Source organism: Hemicordylus capensis, chromosome 1 (genome assembly GCF_027244095.1).
Source record: "Hemicordylus capensis ecotype Gifberg chromosome 1, rHemCap1.1.pri, whole genome shotgun sequence".
Classification (NCBI taxonomy): Eukaryota; Metazoa; Chordata; class Lepidosauria; order Squamata; family Cordylidae; genus Hemicordylus; species Hemicordylus capensis.
The window spans coordinates 333,025,956-333,048,642 of record NC_069657.1 but is presented as its reverse complement, the minus strand read 5'-3'; the positions used below and the strand labels follow the sequence as shown (position 1 = coordinate 333,048,642).

The following is a 22,687-nucleotide window of genomic DNA, read 5'->3' as shown; positions in this document are numbered from 1 at the left end:
TTCAGGCTGATGCATATGCTGCCTATCCAAGGTTTCATCATAATAAGTACAATGCAGTATAAGATTTCAGACTTGACTTGACCTGTTTGGTTTTCCAGGCTCCATTACTAATGTGGTTTATGCGGAGTACATTTCTAAGCCCTTTACTAGTATGAAGCTTTTATACAGGTGAATTACACTATTCATCATTCATGTTTACAGAAAAATGAAATGTGGCTTTCAACCAGCCCCAACAAATTATTGTTCTGATGCCTGCAGAAAGTGTTACAGGTCATTTAGTTTATGAATGAACAGCCAGAAGCATAGCACAGCAAGACATAAATGGTTGTTTTTTAAATAGTTCATTATAATACTGTTTTGCTGATAATAAAGAAGATGCAGAAGTGTTTTAAGTTAGCCCAACTAACAGGCACCTACATTTACTTTTTCAAAAACAGCAAGGAGAAAATGTTTGTTACATTTCCAACACTTTCAAACTTGTTGCAGTTCATCTTAACAAGATTTGTGGTGTTGTCTTTATTAATTTCAGGAGAATAGCTGTATTGGTCTATAGAAAAACTGATTAAGAGCTCTCTGGTAATGATGGGTGTAAGACACACCTGATTTGCTTAATTGACGGCTCATAGTCCTGATCATATGCTGTATTCCAACATTTGCATTTTCTTTCTTTAGTTGTATGAAACTCCACACACACACACACCGCTATACTTGTATATATGTATGCTTATCATTTTTCATGCCACTTCAGTCTACTTCAGGCTTCTACTGAAGTTGCGTTCTGAAAGCTCATGCCACCATACACATATGAATGCAAGAAGAGCCCTGCTGGATCAGCCAAAAGGTCCAGCATCGTGTTTCCTACAGTGGCCAACCAGATGCCCCTGGAAAGCCTACATGCAGAACATGTTATTCTTTAAGAGGCCATAGGACTCTTTGTTGATATTAAATGTATTATTGTCCAGACCCATTCAAGATTGTGACCTCATTGGGATGCCATTGGGATTAACTGAAGTATGTGTTAATGCAGTAGTGCCAGTTAGATTTCTAGTAACTATGATTTCTGATGGCCTGATACTAGAGCATTTAGGCATATTTTAAAAATACATGTGATGGTGATGCAATTAGTTAATTCAGCTCAAAATAACAAAGGGGTCTCTGTTGTTTGAAGGTTTTATATATGATCACAGAGTTTGTAAGTGAGCTTTTCTGTGAGTTCAACTTATACTTTTCTAGATGTTCTTTTGCTCAAAAATTTCAGCCGATATATCTGTAATACCATGGCAGATCCCAAAATAACAGTCTGCTGTCAACATGCTCCACAGTATTTTTCCTAATGTAAATAGCAGGGGTGCATGCTTCAGATCAGAACCGAAGCAGGGGCAAAGCCCTTCTACTCCCTGCTGTGATTCTAATCCAGTGCATATGTTCCACACATAGATGTATTTAAAGTAGTGTATTTTGATTTTAAAGTTCCTGAATCCAGATGAGATCTTAGAGCGAAGCCACGTAGTTTATGTGGCAAGCAATGCATTCAGTGTTGTCAGTAATGCTGGTAGCCAGTAGCAGATGCTAGTGCATGTACACTGGCTCTTGGAGGCAGCTTGAACAGATCTAGCCAACATGCAGGAGCAAGGGCAGGCAAAGTCACGCCCTCAAGAGTGTTTTGGAATAGGTCTGTTTGCAACAGAGAATAGGATTGTGTACAGGCTCTGCAATGTGTCACTGAGCCCACTCAGTCTCAGGTTAGAGGGCCAGGTGTTGGAGTAAGAGAAGTGGCAGAGCACTGTAATTTGCTTTTGGATTCCTGCATTTGATATAATAAAAATATTGTTTATATTTGCAGCTGATATGGGCTTTGCACGGTTATTCAATTCTCCTTTGAAGCCACTGGCAGATCTGGATCCAGTTGTGGTGACTTTTTGGTACAGAGCCCCAGAACTGTTACTTGGTGCAAGGCACTACACAAAGGCCATTGGTAAGTTGCAGGTCTGAGAAAATGTCTTACCTTTTTAATTTAATTACTAGATCTAAAAACTGTCAGGTTTTTTTGCAGCCTAGTACTGCATAAAATGCCAGTGCATTTTCTACTGGTAATGGCAAATTCATGACATGACTGCAAATCTTTAGTACATTTCAGAAATGAAAGGTATTTCTTTATGTCTGATTTCAATTAAGGCATGCATTAATTATCTGCACAATTGACGGGATATTTCAGCATCATTGTGCCCATCCTTGCTTCATTCAGGGTATATCAAATGGCCATTGTTTTCTCTAGTCTTTTCCAAGCATCTTCGATGCCAAAAATTCAGTGCCTTAAGCTACCTCTGTCAAAGGGCCTTCCATAAGTATAGGAAGAGGGCAGGATGTTCTCATTCAATCAGCAAATCTGGTAACAGGGCCTCCAGTTGTTTAACAGACTAAGAACCTTGCATCAGGACTGCTGTAGATTTAGAATGTTAAGTATCTGAAGGAGGAACTATTCCTTGTATTTTTAATCAGTTTTATCCCATGGACTGAGCTGCTTCACATTCTTCCAGAACCATTATCAGCATCCATTACATCACTGGCACGTACTTTCCCCTTTTTAGCACCCCACACTTTGGCTTCATACAGTGCATCCCTTAATAGCCTAAATGTTCTGCTTTCAAAGGTCATGTTCTTCTCTGAATTAAGCATTAGCATGGTTATCTCGAAATGTGAAGGTTTGAAGGGGCGGGGGCTAAAAAAAAACGTGGAGAAAGATGGTTGCCTTTCCTCCCTATTGCTAAAAGATATGGAAACATTTAAAACATGTGGTAAAATAAGGAGGGAAATACATTGGGACATTTCACATTCAGAATGATCAATGAAAATGTTAATTGGATTCTAAACATGCTCAGTTCTGATTGTTTTTCTCCAGAATCTTCTCTTTTCTCTGGAATCAGGACTTTTTTCTCTTTCTACATGATAATGTGGAGGACTTCATACCATTTCTAAGCCCAGATAATATTTTCTTTCTTGTCTTACAACCGTAACGATTTTTATTTTCAATTAGTTTTTGTTACAGTAAAAAGAGATACTTAGGATTGCAGCAGCTTTCTCATGCGTATGTAATTACTCTTTGAGCAAGTATAGCTCTGCGAAGCGAAAAAAGGGCAGAGCAAAGAGGAAGATCCCCCCCCCTTTTACTGTTGCTTTCCACTTCTTAGTTGTACCTCTGGCTGCCTCTGTTCATGCCAGGAAGCATCCAGCAAATAGGCTGCAGTAAGAGATGACTTGTCCATGAGCCAAGGTAAGGTGGCAGCATCAGGAGGCACTTGCAGTATGGGGTGGCTAGTGCAGGATTGCTGTCCCGCCTCTTCTCCTCCCTATCACCTTCCCTTTGTTTTCCTCCCCTAGTGTATTGACTCCACCCCTGACCTGGATCCCAGCCTCACCGCCTTCGCCAGGTCTGCCCTCTTTACCATCATCCGACTGCTTTAGCATTTCGATGCACTGCTGTGCCCATTTTAAATGGCAAGGTGGAGGCAGCGAGGATGGAGCTTTAAGCATGGAGCAGTGGCCTCTCTGACAACTCTTCACTAGCTCTAGTAGCCAGATGATTACTTGCTCTCTCACTGTCATCCCTCCATCCCTGTGCCTTTCACCCACAAACCTATGCACTGCACTTTGGAAAGTACAATGCACAAGTCTGTGGGTGGAAGGGTGGAAGCGTGGTGGGCAGGGGGCAAGCGAGTGAACGAGCATGATCCTCGGGCTGCTGGAGCTAGCCATCTCTTTGCTAGCTCCAATAGCTCAATGATTACTTTCCCCTCACTATCTTGCCCTCGCCTTGCATAACTCCATCAGTGGAAAGTACGCATGGAGTGGGAGAGTGCGAGTGAAAACTATCGTTGGGCTACTGAAGCTAGCTTCTTCTTATCTAACTTCAGTAGCCTGATGATCACTTTCTCTCTCTCACCTCCCTCCTCCCCTGCTTTGATAGAAGGCACAAGAGGTGGGTGGAGAGAGAAGGAGAGTGATTGGGTTACTGGAGCTAGCAAAGTGGCAGCAGTGAGGCTGCTGTTCCTTCCATGCTAAAACCTCTATTTTCACCAACTCTGCCTGTGCCACTAACTTACCACTTAAAACAGGCACAGCAGTACAGCCAGAATCAAAGTAGCTGGGTGACAGGGAAGGGGGCAGATAGCAAGAGGGTGGGGCTTGCATCAGGGAGCACGGCAGGGGCGTAGCCAGCCCGCCAGCGGCCCATGTGTGGCCGCGGCGGGAGCCCCAATCCCCCCCGCGTCTGACGACAGACGCAGGGGATAGCCATGCCCACGCGTCTGACGTCAGACGCAGGGGATAGCCACACCCCCGCGTCTGACATCAGACACGGGGGCCGTGGTCTGGCTCCCGAACGGAGCCTTGAGGCTCCGTTCGGGAGTTGAAGCTTAACTGCTGAAGGGGCCGCACGGCCCCTTCAGCAGTTAAACTAAGGCTGGGGCTGCCTTCACAGTGCAGCCCAGGAGCGGCTCTTCCCTACAGGGAAGAGTCGCTCCTGGGCTGCGTTGCAAAGGCAGCACCAGCCTTAGCTCCTAAAGGGGCCATGCGGCCCCTTCAGGAGCTAGTTAGGCTGGCGCTGTGTTCGCAGCATGTAGCCAGGAGCGACTCTTCCCTGCCTTTGCAGGGAAGAGCTACTCCTGGCTGGTGCTGCAAATGCAGCACCAGCCTTAGTTTAGCTCCCAAAGGGGCCGCACGGCCCCCGCTCGGGAGCTAAACTACTGCCCCTGCGTCTGAGGTCAGACGCAGGGGGTGTGTCGGGGCCGCTCTCGCGGCCCCTGATTGGTCACCGGCCTGGGTTCTTTGAACCCGTTGGTCCAATGATGGCTCCGCCCCTGGAGCAGGGCCAGTGGTGGCTTGACTTTTGTCTCTAGCAGAAAAAATCTTTGAGCTGCCACTAACTGTAGTGGCAGCTGTCTAGCCCCCATAATGGAGGACAGAAGTTAGTGTCTGTAAAATGAAAATGCCACGTGCTCAAGGCACTCAAAGCCCTGTGAGGCATTAAGTCTGAAGAGGGGGCAGGGAGAGTTTGCTCCTTCTTCCCTTTAGCCCCTGACGCTTTCTGGTGAGGAGATGTATGCATTTTCTGAGTCTGTTCCTTCCCCGCCATCTGCCAGACTCTCTAGGGCCAGTTCCCCTCATGTAGGCAAAAAAGTTGAAATTGAATCTGGACAAAGCGGAAGTGCTACTGTTCAGTAGGACAGCCAGTCTGGATTAGGGGTAATCTACCTGCTCTGGACCTGTACCTCACCCTGAAGGGGAGAGGTCTGCAGTTTGGGGATACTTCTGGACCCACTGTTGGTTCTGCATGCCTAGGTGGCAGCCTAGATTATGTCTCCTGTGAGGAGATAAATTGTTCTGCTGTTTGCATGCATGGATTGTTTGGTCTAGGACCGTAAATAAAACTTGACTTGACTTGACTTGACTTGCGAATTGTATTTTCTTGGCTATGTCAAATTCTAATATGGAGTCTATGCACCCAATCTGACTCCCATCCAAGTGATGGTATGACAAAGAATGTCGGGCAGCAAAAAAGGAACTGGTGGGAGCTTTGAGAAGCTTTACTGTTGACCCTGGTAGCTTTCCTAGAGTGGAGGTTGCAAAAAAGAAAGCTCAGTATAAACAACTAATTAAGAGGAAGAAGGAAGAATCGGTCAAAGAGGGTTGGAAACTCTTGATAGAGGCAGCTATGGAGAGAAATCAGATCAGGTTTTGGAAATTGATGACCCCTGCATTAAATAAGTCAACACCTTGTCTTCCAGCATGTATTTCTGTTGAAATCTGGGAAGCTCACTTTTGCACGCTGTATCAAAAACCAGCTATCAAAGCCAGTGGTAGCACTGACTTTGAACAGCAACTCCAGACTCTCAATACTCCAGCGTGGCCCCCATAACACATGCAGCGGTGGAGAGGCTGATTAATTCATTCCCCTCTGGGAAAGCCCCTGGAATTGACAGTATCACTATAGAGGCTCTTAAAGCAAATATGAGCTGGTGGGTCCCGCTTCTTTCCTCTCTCTTCACGGCTATAGATGTAACAGCGTTAATACCAAATAAGTGGAAAGTAGCTATAGTGGTTCCAATCTAGTAAAAAGGACTCAGGAGCGATCCAAAAAACTATCGCCCAATCAGCTTGCTAAGCATAATTAACAAAATATATGCTAAACATCTGTACTTAAAACTAATAGATTGGCTTGAGGAAAGCGATATCCTGGCTCTAGAGCAGGTGGGCTTTAGAGAGGGAAGATCCACTCTGGATCATGCCCTGGTTCTTCAATTCCTGTCGGCTAAATATTCAACGAAGCCACATAGAGGACTGTTCGCAGCCTTTGTTGATTTAAAATCAGCGTTCGACCTTATCCCCCATGAAAGACTCTGGAAAAGACTTTGGGATATGGGTATCGAGAAAAGACTGCTTTTTGTTAATTTTTACTTTATATTCTGGTTCCACTCTAAAGGTACGTTACAACTTCCGAGGGGCTCTGACCGCTGCAATCCCTTCAGAAAGAGGGGTCCATCAAGGATGTATACTGGCTCCTATGCTATTTAACCTTTATATCACTTCTATTGTTTCTTTTATTTCCTCTCCTTCCATGCATCCTCCCAAGATCGCAACTAGGCATGTCTCCGTTTTACTATACGCGGATGATATGGCAATTCTTTCGCTAACACCAATTGGCCTAAAGCGTGCTCTCCTTTTGTTAGATAAATACTGTGCTCAGGAGAATTTGGAGATCAGTTACCATAAGACAAAAGTTATGGTTTTTGCAAACCGGCCCAGAGGGCACCGGTGGTCAATAAGCTCACATAGGATAGAGCAGGTTAAGTCCTTTAGGTGTTTAGGAGTATTATTTCAGTCTTCCTGTTCACGCAAACCTCACCTCGACTCAGCAGTTTTAAAGGCCAAACCAGTAGTTAAATCAATACTCTCTTATTATTATACTAAGGGTACATCCTATGTCTCGGCCGTGGTTAAACTATTCTTGGCAAAGGTTTTGCCTCAACTTTTTTATGGAGCTCAGTTGGGCATAGTTAAAAACCTTGATCCGTTGGAGGCACTGCAGTCTAAATTTTTAAGAGCTGTACTGGCTGTTCCTAGATGTGCCCCCACGGTGGCTCTGAGAAGAGAGGTCGGAATGGTTAGGCTCCAGACATGCCTATGGAGAGGAGTTATCCTTTACTGCTTAAAAATTTCTTTTTTGCAGGAGGGTTTGGTTGCTTTCATAAAACAAGACTCCTTTAAATTCAGATGGAATACTGAGGCCATTGATAAGCTGGCCCGCTGTGGATACTCATTAGAGGTTATTCAGAAGCTCAGTTACGACAGAGCTCGTACCCAAATTATTCAGTGCCTAATGGATATTGAGCTGCAGTATGAAATCTCCCAGATACCCAAAAGACTGTTCTTGGGTGATCAACTGAGTGGATTTAATCTAGCCTTCTATCTTTGGGTAGTTAAGATTCCTGAATATAAATGAGCCATGACGCTGGCCAGGTTAGATGTTCTTCCTTCTGCAGTCCTGTTTGGCAGATATGCAGGAATTCCTTTGGCAAATCGTGTTTGTCCTTGTGACATGGGCTGTGTTGAAACAATAGCACATGCTTTTTTACATTGTAGTTTTTATGATGAAGCCAGAGGAAAGTTACTTTCTCCTCTCTTGATAAATCTTAATGGAAGAGCAGATGATGTTTTATTGAGGTTTTTATTTTCTTTATGCGATGAAGTTAAAATTAGAACTGTGGCAAAATATTGTTATATTCTCTGCAAAACGCGTTCTAATGTTTAGTTCATGTTTGAAATGTTTGTATTTGTAAAACTGCTGGTCAAATGACCGAATAAATATTGTGTATGTATGTCACCTGTGGTGACATTTAGATTATGAAATTCCTTCTCCCCAAATATTTGGCAAGTCATTCCTTTTGTCAAGCCTTGTCACTTTTTCATTGCCAGTTAAAAATGTTTCTTTTCCGACAGGCCTTTTATGGCTGCTGATCTGGTATTGATTGAGCTGATTTTGTCCTGTATTTGCTGCTGACACTGTTGCTGTTTTTACTATATTATGTTCTTTTCTGTTTTAAGCTGTTTTAAATTGTACACAGTTTTTGAGTATTTTTAGTGGAAAGATGGTATTAAAAAGAAATACCATCTTTTTCTGATGCTAAAACACCCGCATGCATAATATGCACTTAGATGGACATAAGGCAACCTTTTATATTTCTATGACTTGGTTTACAGAGAGTAAGCATATAGTGCTAGAAAACAGACAGTAGGTAATACGAACAGCTTTATTTACAAACCTGCTGATCTACAGAGGAACAGGTAGGGGCAGCCTCTGGGCTTAGAACTGACAGATGAGGGTTTCATTGTTCGACTACTTCCCAGGGTTCCCATCATAATAGTCTCTGGCAAAATCTTTGAATTCTTTCTCTGAATCTGTGGATTCAGATATTGTCCAAAGGCTGTTATCTTTGGAGTCTCTCATCCCATTTGTTAGGCAACATTTCTTGAACCCTCAGTCTATATTGGCAGGATTGGTTGTCTCCCCCGCCTCTTTGATCTACTGGATGTGAACAGAAAGGTCTGGCTTCTTCCGATGGTCTGATGGGGGTGAGTGCCTTCAACCCAGAATACATCCACTCCACACATTTGTCTGCAATAACTTCTTAAAGGGTCAATTGCAGCTCACTGCCATGACCTACAACTGGCTCATCATCCCTACTGGGATGATTACAGGGTCAGTCTGGTTTTCGGAGAGGACTGATCTTGTGGATGGCATTCTGAGACACCTGAACGCATCTGGTATCAGCATTTGGCATCTCCAGAGGGGTGGGTGTGATTCCAACCAGACAGATCTAAATCCGTTCTCTGTCAAATGTTGATCCACCCATCCCTGTTAGTGCACATGTACTATCACCCCATGGAACCACCTCACATTCTTTGGCAGCATCTTCCCTTTAAACACTGTACGGAGGCAACTTCTCACTGTTGCCAAGTGCTCCCGGCATCGCTGTGAAGCAGTTCTTCTCATTGTTTTCAGCGTGACAGTTTAAGTGTGCCCACAAATAGACAGCTTATTCCACCGCATAGGGGTGGCACCATTTTGCAGAGGCCTTGAAGGTGCTGAGGGGAGCCATGCTTAGAAAAAGCTGAATTGCTTTCAAGCAGATTTCCCTGGTGCTGACAGCACACTTTGGGATCGTCTGTCCAGAACATACTGCAGCCGTTGCTTCTCTGGTTCTGGGTGCTAAGCCCTGCGTAAACACAACACAAAATAGGGTGTATTGCTGATCCAAAAAATAATGTAGACGCCAAAAAAAAGACCAGAACAAGAAACTAGTGTAATAATAGGCTGCCAAAAATTCAGAATGTAACTTAAAATGGATATTAGTTAACCCCTGCTAACTTGGCAAAGAGGCACCTTTTAATATGGTGATTCTCTTTATTTAGTAGGGGGAGAGTAACTGGCCCTGTTCACCCCCAGCACAGTATCTGCAGTGACTGTTGCTGGTGTCTCTCTTATGTTTCTTTTAGATTGTGAGCCCTTTGGGGACAGGGATCCATCTTATTTATTTATTATTTCTCTGTGTAAACCGCCCTGAGCCATTTTTGGAAGGGCGGTATAGAAAGAGAATGAATGAATGAATGAATGAATAAATCATCATAACAACATTGCATACACTGAAGTTAAAAGAAAAATTGGAAGTGAATACATCAGGAGAGTTGGAAAAATCCTAAAGTCCAAACTCAATGGCGAGAACACCATACAAGCCATAAACACCTGGGCTATAACTGTTATCAGGTACACTGCAGGAATAATAGACTGGACCCAGGCAGAGCTAGAGAAACTAGATCGTAAGACCAGGAAAATATAATGACCACCAATCATGCTCTGCACCCCCGCAGTGATGTTGATAGGCTATACCTCCCTCACAGCTTAGGTGGAAGAGGAATGCTGCAAGTCCATCAAACAGTAGAGGAGGAGAAAAGAGGCCTTGAAGAATATATCAAGGACAGTGAAGAAGATGCACTTCAAATGGTCAACAACTAGAAACTATTCAACACCAATGAAACAAAACAGGCCTACAAGAAAGAACAAGTCAAGAACCGAGCAGAAAAATGGAAAAATAAGCCACTGCATGGTCAATATTTGCACAATATAAGTGGGAAATCAGACATCACCAAGACCTGGCAATGGCTTAAGAATGGCAACTTGAAGAAAGAAACAGAGGGTTTAATACTGGCTGCACAAGAACAGATACTAAGAACAAATGCAATAAGAGCAAAAGTAGAAAAATCCACAACAAACAGCAAGTGCTGCCTCTGTAAAGAAGCAGATGAAACAGTGGACCACCTAATCAGCTGTTGTAAAAAGATTGCACAGACTGACTACAAACTAAGGCATGACAAGGTAGCAGGATGATACACTGGAACATCTGCAAAAAATACAAGCTACCTGTAGCCAAAAATTGGTGGGACCATAAAGTGGTAGAAAATGAAGATGCAAAAATATTATGGGACTTCCGACTACAAACAGACAAACATCTGCCACACAGTGCACCAGATATAACTGTAGTTGAGAAGAAAGAAAAACAAGTCAAAATAATCGACATAGCAATACCAGGGGATAGAAGAAGAGAAGAAAAAGAAATAGAAAAAATCACCAAATACAAAGAGCTACAAATTGAAATTGAAAGGCTGTGGCAGAAGACGACCCAAATCATCCCAGTGGTAATTGGCCCCCTAGGTGCAATTCCAAAACAACTTGAAGAGCACCTCAACACCATAGGGGCCACAGAAATCACCATCAGCCAATTACAAAAAGCAGCTTTACTGGGAACAGCCTATATTCTGTGACGATATCTATAACAGCAACAACATTGATAATAAAATTCAGCCATCCCAGGTCCTTGGGAAGTACTCGATGTCTGGATAAAACAAACCAGTCAATAACACCTGTCTGACTGTGTAAATAAATAATAATATATTAATATAATTTACAAGTTCTACATAGAACTACTACATACATTTAAAATCATACATAAAAACTTTACTGTGCAAACAATACAATACAAAATCACATAAAGGAATATATTTAAAAGTTCCCTGAATAGTCAAAGTTGGCTCACAGTGTGCCAAAGTCCTTATGAAGACCGAATGCCTTAACAAGAAGAAATAAGGAGTCCTTTCCAAGTGTAAGAGCCCTTTTCAGTGGGTCATTTCCAATGGGTCAGACGCGTTTCAACATATGTCTTCCTCAGTGAGCCATACACTTTTACAGACTTTGATTATCTTGACTCACACATTTGTACACTGTTCCTGTGTATAAGGGCCCCTTTTCTCTCTTTAAAAATGGCTTGTCAGGTGGACTCAGGAGTTCATAGCAACAAAGACAACTATGGGCCTATCCCAATTAGTCCTAGGACCTACACATGTTGCTAGTCACATGCTGGATTTGGTCTTTTGCTTGGATCAGGGGGGTGTTCCATGGGTAGGGTCTCATGTAGTTTCCCCATTGTCATGGACCAATCACTTCCTGGCTAAGGTTGGTGTCTAAGTCATGTGTAGTGATCAGCCTCCCCTCTCACTAAAGAGTTAACTGGAAGGGAACCCTTGTCTTGACTGATAGGCTGGTGAACTCCAGGGTTCAGCCAATCAGCACACCAGGTGGAGAAGAAGCTAGGCTGGAGGTGCACTTGTGGCCATGGAGGGTGGCTACAGGAGAATAACTCTGCAGATCCTTGAAAGACAGGAGGGCAGGGAGCTTGAATTATCAGGAGTTTGGTGTGTTCAAGGAAAATGGAAGTTTAGTCTAGTGAAAAGTTTGTTTAGTTAGACCTTGCGATAGGGAAATTGTATTTCTTTGGGGGGTGTGCTTTTGCATATTCCTGATACTGTTCTATTATTGTTTACCTGTAACGTAATTAAAATAAGCAACACTAGCCTACGCCCACCCTACCTTGAGTGTTGCAAAAGACTCTATAAACGTTTAAGCGTGCCTTAGGCAACCTATTTTTGTAACCCTACTAACTAGGGTTAGTATTAGGTAATATTCTTAACTACCTAAAAGCTGAGAAAGCCTCAGGTGGCCGCAGTCTGTAGTAATTGAATAAAACTGGGTTTTTTAATTTATTTTTTTTAGAAGCCTCTCAGAATTGTTCTTTAATTCAGGAAAAAGTGGGGGCCAAAAGGGAATTTCTCTGTTGCTAACATGTCCTCAAGCTTTCAGCAGCTATCAGTTTTCTCGCCATGTGTAGACTTGCACGCGGAAGATTGTACTTATCCAATAACAAAAGATTGTACTTATCCAATAACAAAATAAAGAGAGTTTGCCCTGGGATTCCACCCCAAGCCCAGGGAGGTTCAAGCTTTGTAGACAAAAGGGTTGGTGGGGGCAGCATTTTGAACCTACCAATAATACAAAATAGTTTTTGGAGAAGCCTAGCCAGGTAACTCAGGAGGAATGATTCAGCATTTCTTTTCCTCACGTGAGCTTGCTCTGAGACAAAGGCTGTTAATCTGCTACATCACGTCTGACCCCTTAAGGGGTGGTGGACCTATTAGAATGGTCCACCGAGAAGTCTGTTGGATCCAATAGGATTCCAAAGGGCCTTGGAGGGTTTTCAAGTTGGTTCTGCCAGTGATTCTGTTGATGCCCTGGTAGATATATGGAACAGGGAACTTACCAGGACAGTAGACACGATCGCTCCCAAGTGTCCAATCTGACCTGCTTCAAAATGAGCTCTATGGTATATGGAAGAACTACAGGAGCTGAAGTGGTAAAGAGTGCAAATGGAGGTCTCATTTTGAATTCAAGAAACAGCATAGAGCCCATTTGTAGGCCTATGCTGTGGCAATACATGCAGCAAGGAAGTGATTTTATTCTGTGTATATTGCACCTTCAAGTTCTCATCCAGCAGAGCTGTTCCAGATGGTTAGAGGCCCCTTCTGTCTCAAGCCCCTTCTGTTTCAAATCTGTTTCCAGATACAATGTCTCACTGTGACACATTCAGTGAGTCCTTTGTAGATGATACCTCTCGCATTCAGGCTGATCCGGACTCCCAGTATTTCTGCAGGACCAGTTAGGGAGGTGTCCAGCAATCCCTCTTGCAAGATTAGATTAGATCAGTTTCAGTTTGGGACTCCTGAAGATGAAGACAAGCTGCTTGGAGCTGTATGGCCTATGACCTATTATTTGGATCTTTGTCCAACATGGCTGATTTCATCTTGCAGGGAGGTTGTTGGAGATGGCCTAGTTGATAATACCTCATTGAAGGAAGACAGCATGCCACCTTGTTTGAAGGAGGCAGCGGTTGGACCCCTTCTTAAGAAGCCAACTCTGGATCCCCTGTGATAGATAATTATAGACCAGTCTCGAGCCTCCCATGATTGGGTAAGATGATCGAGAGGGTGGTGGCTGACCAGCTCCAAGCAGTCTTGGAGGAAACAATTATCTAGACTCACTTCAAACTGGTTTTATGGTGGGCTATGGGGTTGAGATGGCCTTGCTTGGCCTGATAGATGACCTTGACCAGGGAATTGACAGAGGGAGTATGACTCTGCTGTTTCTTTTGGATCTCTCAGTGGCTTTCGATACCATTGACCATAAATGGCGTTTGCCCTTTAAATGCCTGGCTATGGGCAATAATGGGCTGGATGAAGGAGAATAAATTGAAGCTGAATCCAAGCAAGATGGAGGTGCTCATTATTGGGGGTCGTAATCTTCAAGATGGGATAGAATTTCCTGTTCTGTACGAGGTTACACTCATCCAGAAGGAACAGGTACGTAGCTTGGGAGTGCTCTTGCACCCGGGTCTCACCCTACTGCCTCAGGTTGAGGCTGTGGCCAAGTGCGCTTTTTACCAGCTTTGATTGATCCAACAACTCTGCCCGTTCCTTGAGGAGAATGACCTGAAAACAGTGGTGCACCAGCTGGTAAGCTCCAGGCTGGACTTCTGCAATGTGCTCTATGTAGGGCTGCCTTTGTCCATAGTTCAGAAACTTCCAGTTAGTGCAAAATGCTGTGGCCAGGTTGGTTTCTGGGGTATCTCGGAGAGACCATATTATGCCTGTTCTTAAACAGTTGCACTGGCTACTGATATGTTTCTGGGCAAAGAACAAAGTGCTGGTTGTTGGCTTTAAAGCCCTGAATGGCTTAGGTCCGGGGTGCCTTAGAGAGTGCCTTTTTTACAAGATCCCCACTGCTCATTGAGATCATCAGGAGGGGTCTGTCTTCGGGTGCCACCAGTTCATCTGGTGGCGACCTGAGATAGGGCTTTCTCTATTGACATGCCTAGGTTGTGGAATGCTCTCCCCATAGATATAAGAGGATTATCTTCCCTGGAGGCCTTCAGGAGGGCCTTAAAGATCCATCCATTTACCCTAGCCTTTAATGATATTTAGTTTTAATTGTAATTTTAATCCACTTTTAATTGTTTCCTGATTTTAATTGTTGTGTATTTCTGGTTTTAATGTAAACCTCCCTGGGCCACTTGGGGAAGGGTGGTATATAATTAAATTAAATAAATAAATAAAAATACACATGCAAAGTAGTGGCCTTTGTTACAGTAGCACATTATTTTGCCTGTACCATTGTAATGCTGAGTACAATAAGTGGGTTGTTCCCTTTAGTCAACGATAGTCTTGCTAATATATGTCAGCCCTTCTCTTTGTTCAAATGCCATGAGATATGCACTGCAGGTGGTAGCATATTCAAGTGTTCGGCTATATGAACCGAACAGAATTCAAAAGGAAATGGAGAATTGGGTGGAACAGTGTTTCAAAATTTGCAGTTAACTCTCTAAATAATAAGCCTCCCTAAAGCCCATCCAAACACTGGCTAGCTAGGTACTTCGTCACTGAAATGCACATCCTTAGATAAAATACCAAGGTAGACACTTGAGCGTAGTTCATCTGGGTGGAGTTCAGAATCTGTAAACTAGTTTTTAAAAAGTAAGAAATTTCCAGAATACTAGTGTTTTCAACAAGCAGAGGACAGTAGTTAAGTTGGAAGGAAGAACTGTAGTGTTTTCAGTGACAAAACTCCAGCTAGAAAGCACCATTAACACACAACTACAACTGAAGCTGTGCCTACAAAGGTGTTATTTGTTGGAAACGTACCACCTTTTTCCAGATATGAAATAAAACTTCTCAGTTGTTCAGAAAATGGATATCTCTTTAACAAAGCACACAAAAATGCTTGTGGACTGTGCATAATAAATGGAAAACCACTTTTCTTAAAATAAAAAAAGTTGAATGGGAGGGATAAAGAAAGCCTGGGATGGTGATTGGTACCCAGGGATGAAGAGGGTATTCCATGTATGTAAAAAGAAATCAAAGAAAGTGTGGAAAGGTATGGTTCAGAGAAAAACCGGAGAAAGCCATAATCAGACAAATACACAGGATAGTTGTGTGAAGATTCAAGGACAAATCTGCAGCCATTGAAATAACAAGTGTTCATGTGCCTCCTGTGTCCAGACTTGTCTCTAGCATTATGAACACTTTAAGAAAAAGTTAATGAGATAATCATATAACTGAGAATCACCTTTGCAACTGAAGAATTACAGGCATATTCTTTCTGTGGTATAATGCAACTCTCAAGCTACAGCTTGAAATCTCTTTATAATAAATGCAACATTAACCTAAATTAACACAACTCTCATAAGAGAGTTTATATCATTTAGTAATAATGTGTGCGTTAATAAGCAGTTCTTTATTTTGGAGTTCAGCATGCTGGTGGGGGCAGGGAGGTACAATATCTGATAACGTGTGGCAAATGTTATTTCTAGCCAGTAACTGATCATTATGAAGCTCTGGATCTCTTGAATGTATTGGAACAACAAGGTGTCATTCAAAAGCTCATGGCCTGTAGGCAGTTTTTATGTAAAGAAAAATGTGCCGTCGAGTCGGTATCGACTCCTGGCGACCACAGAGCCCTGTGGTTGTCTTTGGTAGAAAACAGGAGGGGTTTACCATTGCCATCTCCCACGCAGTATGAGATGATGCCTTTCATCATCTTCCTATATCGCTTCTGCCCAATATAGGTGTTTCCCATAGTCTGGGAAACATACCAGTAGGGATTCCATAAGCCTTGGATTTGGCAACTTCTGGCTTGCTAATCAAATCATTTCCCCGCCGCGCCATTAGTTTTTATGAAGTTTACATTAAATAAAAGTTGTTCTCTAAATTAGAATTTAAATCCTAAGGTCTCCCCAGTACCCCCATATGATTCCATGGCTGCCTACGTCTTTTTTGACATTGGAACATCAAAGTCAGTGGGACCCAAAAGATCAATGATCTCTCTGCCTACCTTGCTTGACCACCCTGGTGCTGATAAAACACTTGCGGCCAGGCAGTTCTTTCAGACATGGGCCATGAATGTGCTACTGTGCTCTATAAGATGAATGGTTCCAGTGGCTTTAAAAAAAAATACTAAGAGAGAGTAACAATATATTCAGTAAACACTGAGGGAGGCCCCTTACTATAATATGTTTAATTCAGCAGACCTAGCCGGTAGATTGCTGCATTTAAATAGTTGTTCAAGCTCTTCCTTATTTTGCATACTGTTTCTTTAACTGAAAAAGTACTATTCTCCACTTTGAATATGAAGAATTGTATAATAGATCCACAGATAAAATGTCAGTGCTTGTCTTTGCAAAATAACTCTACTGGCTGTATACAGTTGTGTGCATGCAGCCCAGGATCAAAATCAAATGCCCTTTATATATTAAGGGCAAAATCCAGCCATTAAAAAACCCCAGCTTAGTACTGAGGTCTCATTGAGTTTAGTGGAAGAGTTGTAAACATGTACTATCCAATTGAAATTAAAGGAATTCTAAAGTACCTAACTCGGGTTGGGTTGGGCCCAGGCTATCCACAATTCTTTGTAATATTATCCCATTACTGTGAACAACTAATTGTTGCACAGTACCTTGAGTTTTCTTTGCTTCCTGTTGAACATTAACTTTCCTCTAAACTTGTCTGTATGTACTCTGTGGGAGATTCTGGAATAATTTAACATAACTAATTTCAGTACTTGGTGGGGGGAAAGCCTGTGTTCATTATCTTTTGCCTGTGACAGATATTTCATGCAGGGCATGTAGGAAATACTTGGAAACAGCTGATAGATGAGTGCTCTGAAAATGCTGATCAGTTGAGAGTGCAAGCTGACAAATAACTGTGAACTTAACATTCTCTATCAGCCCTATTGCTGTGTTAAGTGTTGCACAAATAGGCATCTGGTTGTGGCTGTTTCTAGGAAATGTATCTCTCTCGAGTTTCCATAAAAGAATTAACCCTCTAAAAATATACAAGTAGTGGCAGTGGTTGATGCAAGCCATGGCTAGTAAGTTAAGAGTAGTGCTGCTATCATTTTTTAAAAGAGTGTTTCTATTAAATAAAGTTCTTTTATTTTATTTTAAAAAATGTCTTTTTATGGTCCCGAAAAAGATACTAATAGCACTTCATTGGAAGACTTAGAATAAAGGGTCTTCAGTAATATTTGTTATTGCTGTTCTGTAACATAGAGCAATTGTCTACATTACTGACAGAACATAATGACAACATAAAACTGATTTCCAATTTAATTGAACTTCCTTTTAAAGTCCATAGACCAACTGTTTGAATCGCACCTCAGTAGTCCTGTTTTGCAGAAGTTCAACATTTAATATAGCTACTTTCATTCCCTAATGATACATTGCTAGGTGGTTATTAAAACTGGCCACAAAGTGCATAGCCAAAGAGTCAGTATAAGGGGTAGCATCTACAGATCACAGGCACATTGAGCACCAGAAAAAGGCACTTTTCCCTCCTACACCTCTCTACTGAACCTACTCTGAGCTTCCCGAAAAACTGTGGCCAAGAGTCAGGTGACCTTCAGCAGCAGCAATGGAGTCCCATTGTACGGAGTCCCATTGTACGGAAAGGGGGAATCCTGGAAACTGTAAGGAGAACTGCTAGTGGAGGCACCTCTCTGCTCACAGTTTCCAGGATTCCCCTTTCCCATGCAGCCTCCTGAGCCACATCCCATGCTGCTGCTGAAAATACCCTACTCCTCAGTCACAGCCTTTAGGGAAGTTCATGATAGGCTCTGTGGAAAAAGGATGAGAAAGGCCGACATGTTGCACCCGCAAAATGGTGGTGGTTACCCAGTGTCTCTAGCCTAGAGACCCTGTTTGCTTGCAGAACATGCTTCATGATGTAATTAACTCCAACTCCTTTTTTAAAAAACAACAACACGCACTCTGAATTGTGTCCCATATTATTGCAGATGCTTTAGTTTTTTCCACTTAGCCATTCTTTAGTGATGAGACTAGACTTCAGCCAGGCCAATTTCTGGCATATGCAGAGTGGGGTGGGGGTAAATTAGGCTCAGTATCATTGCTTTCTCGAAACCATTTCTTTAAGAAGTTCCCAGATGTTGTTGCCTTGTGGCAGCAGTATCTTCAGGTAGTTCCTGCCAGTTTCCTCAGAAGATAGTGTTGCTCTTTGTGTTGAAGAGGGCATATCATAGAGCCCCATAAATTGGAAAACTGTGAATCACATTCCTCCTCCGACTTACTGTGGATGGAAATAAGACTTTAAAAAGTGATGTAGTTCTTGGGACATACTATCATGCTCTGTTGAGAATGAAAACCCCGAGCATGATCAGTTGAGCTCCATTAGACATGGGTTCTGCACCTGTGCGGAAGCCTCTGTGTGGAGTGCCACAGCTGCTTGTGGCATTTCTGCCTTGCAGCACATGATCACGTGGCTACTATTTAAGGTGGGAAGAATGCCAGCGTTCCAGTTCCTTTTCGACCACTGTAGCGATCGGTCACTCGATTCCTGGAGCTCCTTATTCTGGTTCCTCTTGGTGCAACAAGTTCTGAAAGAAAGAAAGGTTTTCAGATTGAATTTCTGGTACTTTGACCTACGAACTTTGATGATGGCTGTGGCTTCCCCTCAAAAGAAAGAGCTAAAAACAGATAGTAAAACGTTCAAACGTTGCACAGAATGTAAGGCGAAATTGCCCTTTCAGGACAGGCACGAATTACATTTGATTTGCCTTGTGGAGGGGCATAATACTTCAACATGCAGGATATGCATCTTGAAAATGCGTATTTTCAAGCAAATGAGGCGCAACAGGGAACTCTGTGTGTGGCCTTGTACAATGATGCCTGGGTCCCTCCACCCAGGCTCAGCGTTGGCTAAAGGGGCAACTGCGTCTTCTAAATCCCTTGCCTCAAGCCCATGCTCATTCTAAATCCTTGACACCCTCCTTCAAGCCGCCTCATGCTCCGACAAAAAAAATCGAGAGAGAAAGTGGCTGAGGGAGAATCTGATGAGCCTGTAAAAAAAGAGGCAGAAGACTTCAAAAACTGGAGCAGACTCCCTCTCTGTCAGATCTCCAAGATGTGATCATCACTTCTTTGTTGAGACCTTCAACCCCAGGATCACCGGGGTTGATCTTGGATGTCCAATATTCTCTTCAACATCATACCGACCACCAAGATTGAGATGTCCTTCGATACTGATGCTCCACCAGAAAATTTCATTGCTGACAGCGATGGAGTAGACACCTGTACTGCTTCATATGATGTCAAGACCTTCGAGACCAAAGCCTTCAATAACATAAGCTCCACCACCCGTCTTGCCTAGACCATCAACAGGAGTTCCTGGGTTGACGCCAAAACCAACATCAGATCAAAAATAGCTTCGATATCACCAGCTACAACCCCAATCCATTCCCCTTCGACGCTGGTGATGCTGGATGTGACTTCCACATTGAATAACCCAGTTTTGATGGACTCCAGACGTGTCACCCCTAGATGCCAGGAGCTGATAGTGTTTGAGGTTGATGATGATGATTGAGGATGATGATGGGACTCTGGATCCCTCAATTGCACAATCCTTACTAGCAATCTTGGATTCTAATTCAAGCACTCCTTCCGCTGCTACCTTTAGGGGTTTTCCCAACACCAGTGAACAACAGACTTCTGCTATTACTCAAATCTCAATGCTTCCGTTGACCTCTTGAGCGAAAATGCCAGTCTGCTGTGCCCTAACAGCTACACAAATGGTGACTACAGCGAGCTGGCACACATGAGGTTTCTCACGTCGCTCTGTATCAAGTGCTCCTCTGAGTGGAATAGGCCAGGATTCTCCAGGCTTCGTTTATAACTATCAGGAAGATAGACCATGGAAGCCAGCATTTTTTTGAGAAATAGAATACCCTGCCTGCTGCGTATACCAGGGATAGGTCAACCACTTCCCTAGCTGTTAGGGATTTCTTCAGCCACACAAACTGAAAAGATGACTACTGCAGTAGTAGCAGTAGTAGCAGTAGCACTTACATTTATATACCGCTTTATAGCCGGAGCTCTCTAAGCGGTTTACAATGATTTAGCATATTGCCCCCAACATTCTGGGTACTCATTTTACCGACCTCGGAAGGATGGAAGGCTGAGTCAACCTTGAGCCCCTGGTCAGGATCGAACTTGTAACCTTCTGGTTACAGGGCGGCAGTTTTACCACTGCGCCACCAGGGGCTCATGGTGGCAACCGAAACGCTGCCCTTGTTACAGCCAGAAGTGCTAAACCAGTAGTAGCTTCAAAACAAACACGAACTAAGATTATACAAGTGAAGTCTACCGAGACGCAGATTCAGCTCCTGAAGCTGGGTTCTCCCCCTCCTCTATCACCTCCTCACCAGAATCCGATTCCAGATTCCCCACCAATAAGATCTGACAGCCCTCATGAGTCATCTGATTTCAAGTTGAATCTGGAGACTGCACATGACCCTTCTCCAGATGTTGCATCACCTGCCCATGTGTCCCCCGACTGAGGAAATGAAGGTGTACCTTCAGATTAAAGAGATGGTGGAGGCTCTTGGAGTGGACTAGATCTGAAGACCCAGATAGCTACAATAGACAACCCAGTCTATAATTTTATGGCGAAGTCACAGCACAGCCAGTAGCCCTCCTGGTGCTACCAGAGTGGCACAAAGTGCCTGGGAAGTGGTGCACACATCGACTCCAACTTCTAAAAGGTTGGAAGGTCTTTATAGAATTCAGGAATCCGAAAATACATACTTGGTAAAACACCTTATCCCTAACTCTCTCGTGATAGACTGCGCAACTGCTTCAAGGACACACAACTTCATAAGACAAGGAAGGAAGATTGTTAACTACTCCGCCCGCATGGGAAAATATAACCATTCTCTCTGGCACAATTTTGAACAAGAGCTGGATCCTTTGTCCGTGGAGGAGCTCAAGGCACAATTCAAAAGGACTTAGCAAAACTGACTGTGCTGATGCATTAGCAATTAAGTACAGCCAAGCATCTGGCTGAATCTGAATCCAGAGCCATGGCATCCACAATCACATTGAGAATACATGCTTGGCTTAGATCAGCCACCATTAAATGGGATATGAAAGACAAGATTGAGGGGTTGCCCTTCGATGGAAAAGGCCTGTTCTCAGAGCAGACTGACTCCACAATGGAGAAGCCTCAAAAGTCCAAATTTATGGCCAAGACCTTTACAGCAGCTTCTTCCTTGACGTACACATCAAAGCACCGGTGGTTTAACAAGCCCAAGCCGGTCTAAAAGCAGCAAGACTAGAGAGACTACAGAAGGCTCTACCAGCCTTACAAGAAGTGCCACTACCAGGCTAAAAATAAAGGCAATCAAGGTCAACACCATAAACAGGCAGAGGGCCAGAAGCAACATCTTTGAGAAATATGTCCACCCGCCTTACACCCTGACATTGACTCCTTCACCCTGCATGACACTGCAAACACCTACCGGGACCATCTTGATGGCACCAGTGATAACCCCATCAGTTGCCAACAACATCCAGCTAGCAAGCCATGCCCCAGCATGGCACCATATAACATCAGATCGCTGGGTACTTAAAATAATTTCTGTGGGTTATGCCATAGAATTCAAGACTAAACCATTTTTCAAGGGTGTATGCTATTTGAAGGCAGCACCTGCTATGCTAGAAGAGGTGAAGAACTGCTGGGAAAGGGGGCCACAGCCCCTGTAAGGTGGGCACAGAAGCGGGAGGGCTTCTACTCCCGCTACTTCCAAATCCCCAAGAGGGGAGGCGGAATTGGGCCAATAATGGATTTAAAACACCTAAACAAGTTTGTCTGAGTGAGGAAGTATTGTATGACAGCATTGCAGGACCCTGCCTAAAGGATGCTTATTTTCACATTGGAAATAAGACCTAAAGGATACTTATTTTCTAGACCTAAAGTATGCTTATTTTCACATTGGAATTCAGGAGACACACAGAAAGTTTGTAAGATTCACAGTGATCAACTTGATTTATCAATGTAAAGTTCTACCGTTTGGACTCTGAACCTGCCCCCCGCCCCCCAAGTGTATGGCAGTAATTATTGTGCACCTCAGAACCAAGGGCATGGCAATACACCCATATCTTGATGATAGGCTACTGGCCTCAAGAAGCAGAAAAGAGTTACTTTCTCAGATAGAATATCTATTCCACCTGCTACGAGACCTTGGAATAGAGGTGAACTGGAAGAAGCCCCACTTAGATCTAGTGAAATCCATTCCATACATAGGGGCATAGGGCTGCTGGAGCTTATCCTTCTAACATAAACATCAAAAGGTGGACCTACCAAAGTCATTAGGGCACACTCTACCAGGGCCTATGCAACATTG

The 22,687-nt window shown here is 43.3% G+C and overlaps 1 protein-coding gene across 5 annotated transcripts in view; it reads left to right on the top strand.

The window, feature by feature from the left end:
• Nucleotides 1-22,687, top strand: part of CDK19 (cyclin dependent kinase 19) — a 185,653-nt gene that overhangs the window by 129,958 nt on the left and 33,008 nt on the right. For all 5 annotated transcript variants that reach the window (XR_008317905.1, XM_053303258.1, XM_053303347.1 and 2 more), the window contains one exon: nucleotides 1,844-1,975. Coding sequence is in view for 4 of the 5 variants with exons in the window: in XM_053303258.1 (XP_053159233.1) it covers nucleotides 1,844-1,975 (132 nt within the window). In the remaining variant the exon portion in view is untranslated. The remainder of the gene's footprint in view (nucleotides 1-1,843; nucleotides 1,976-22,687) is intronic.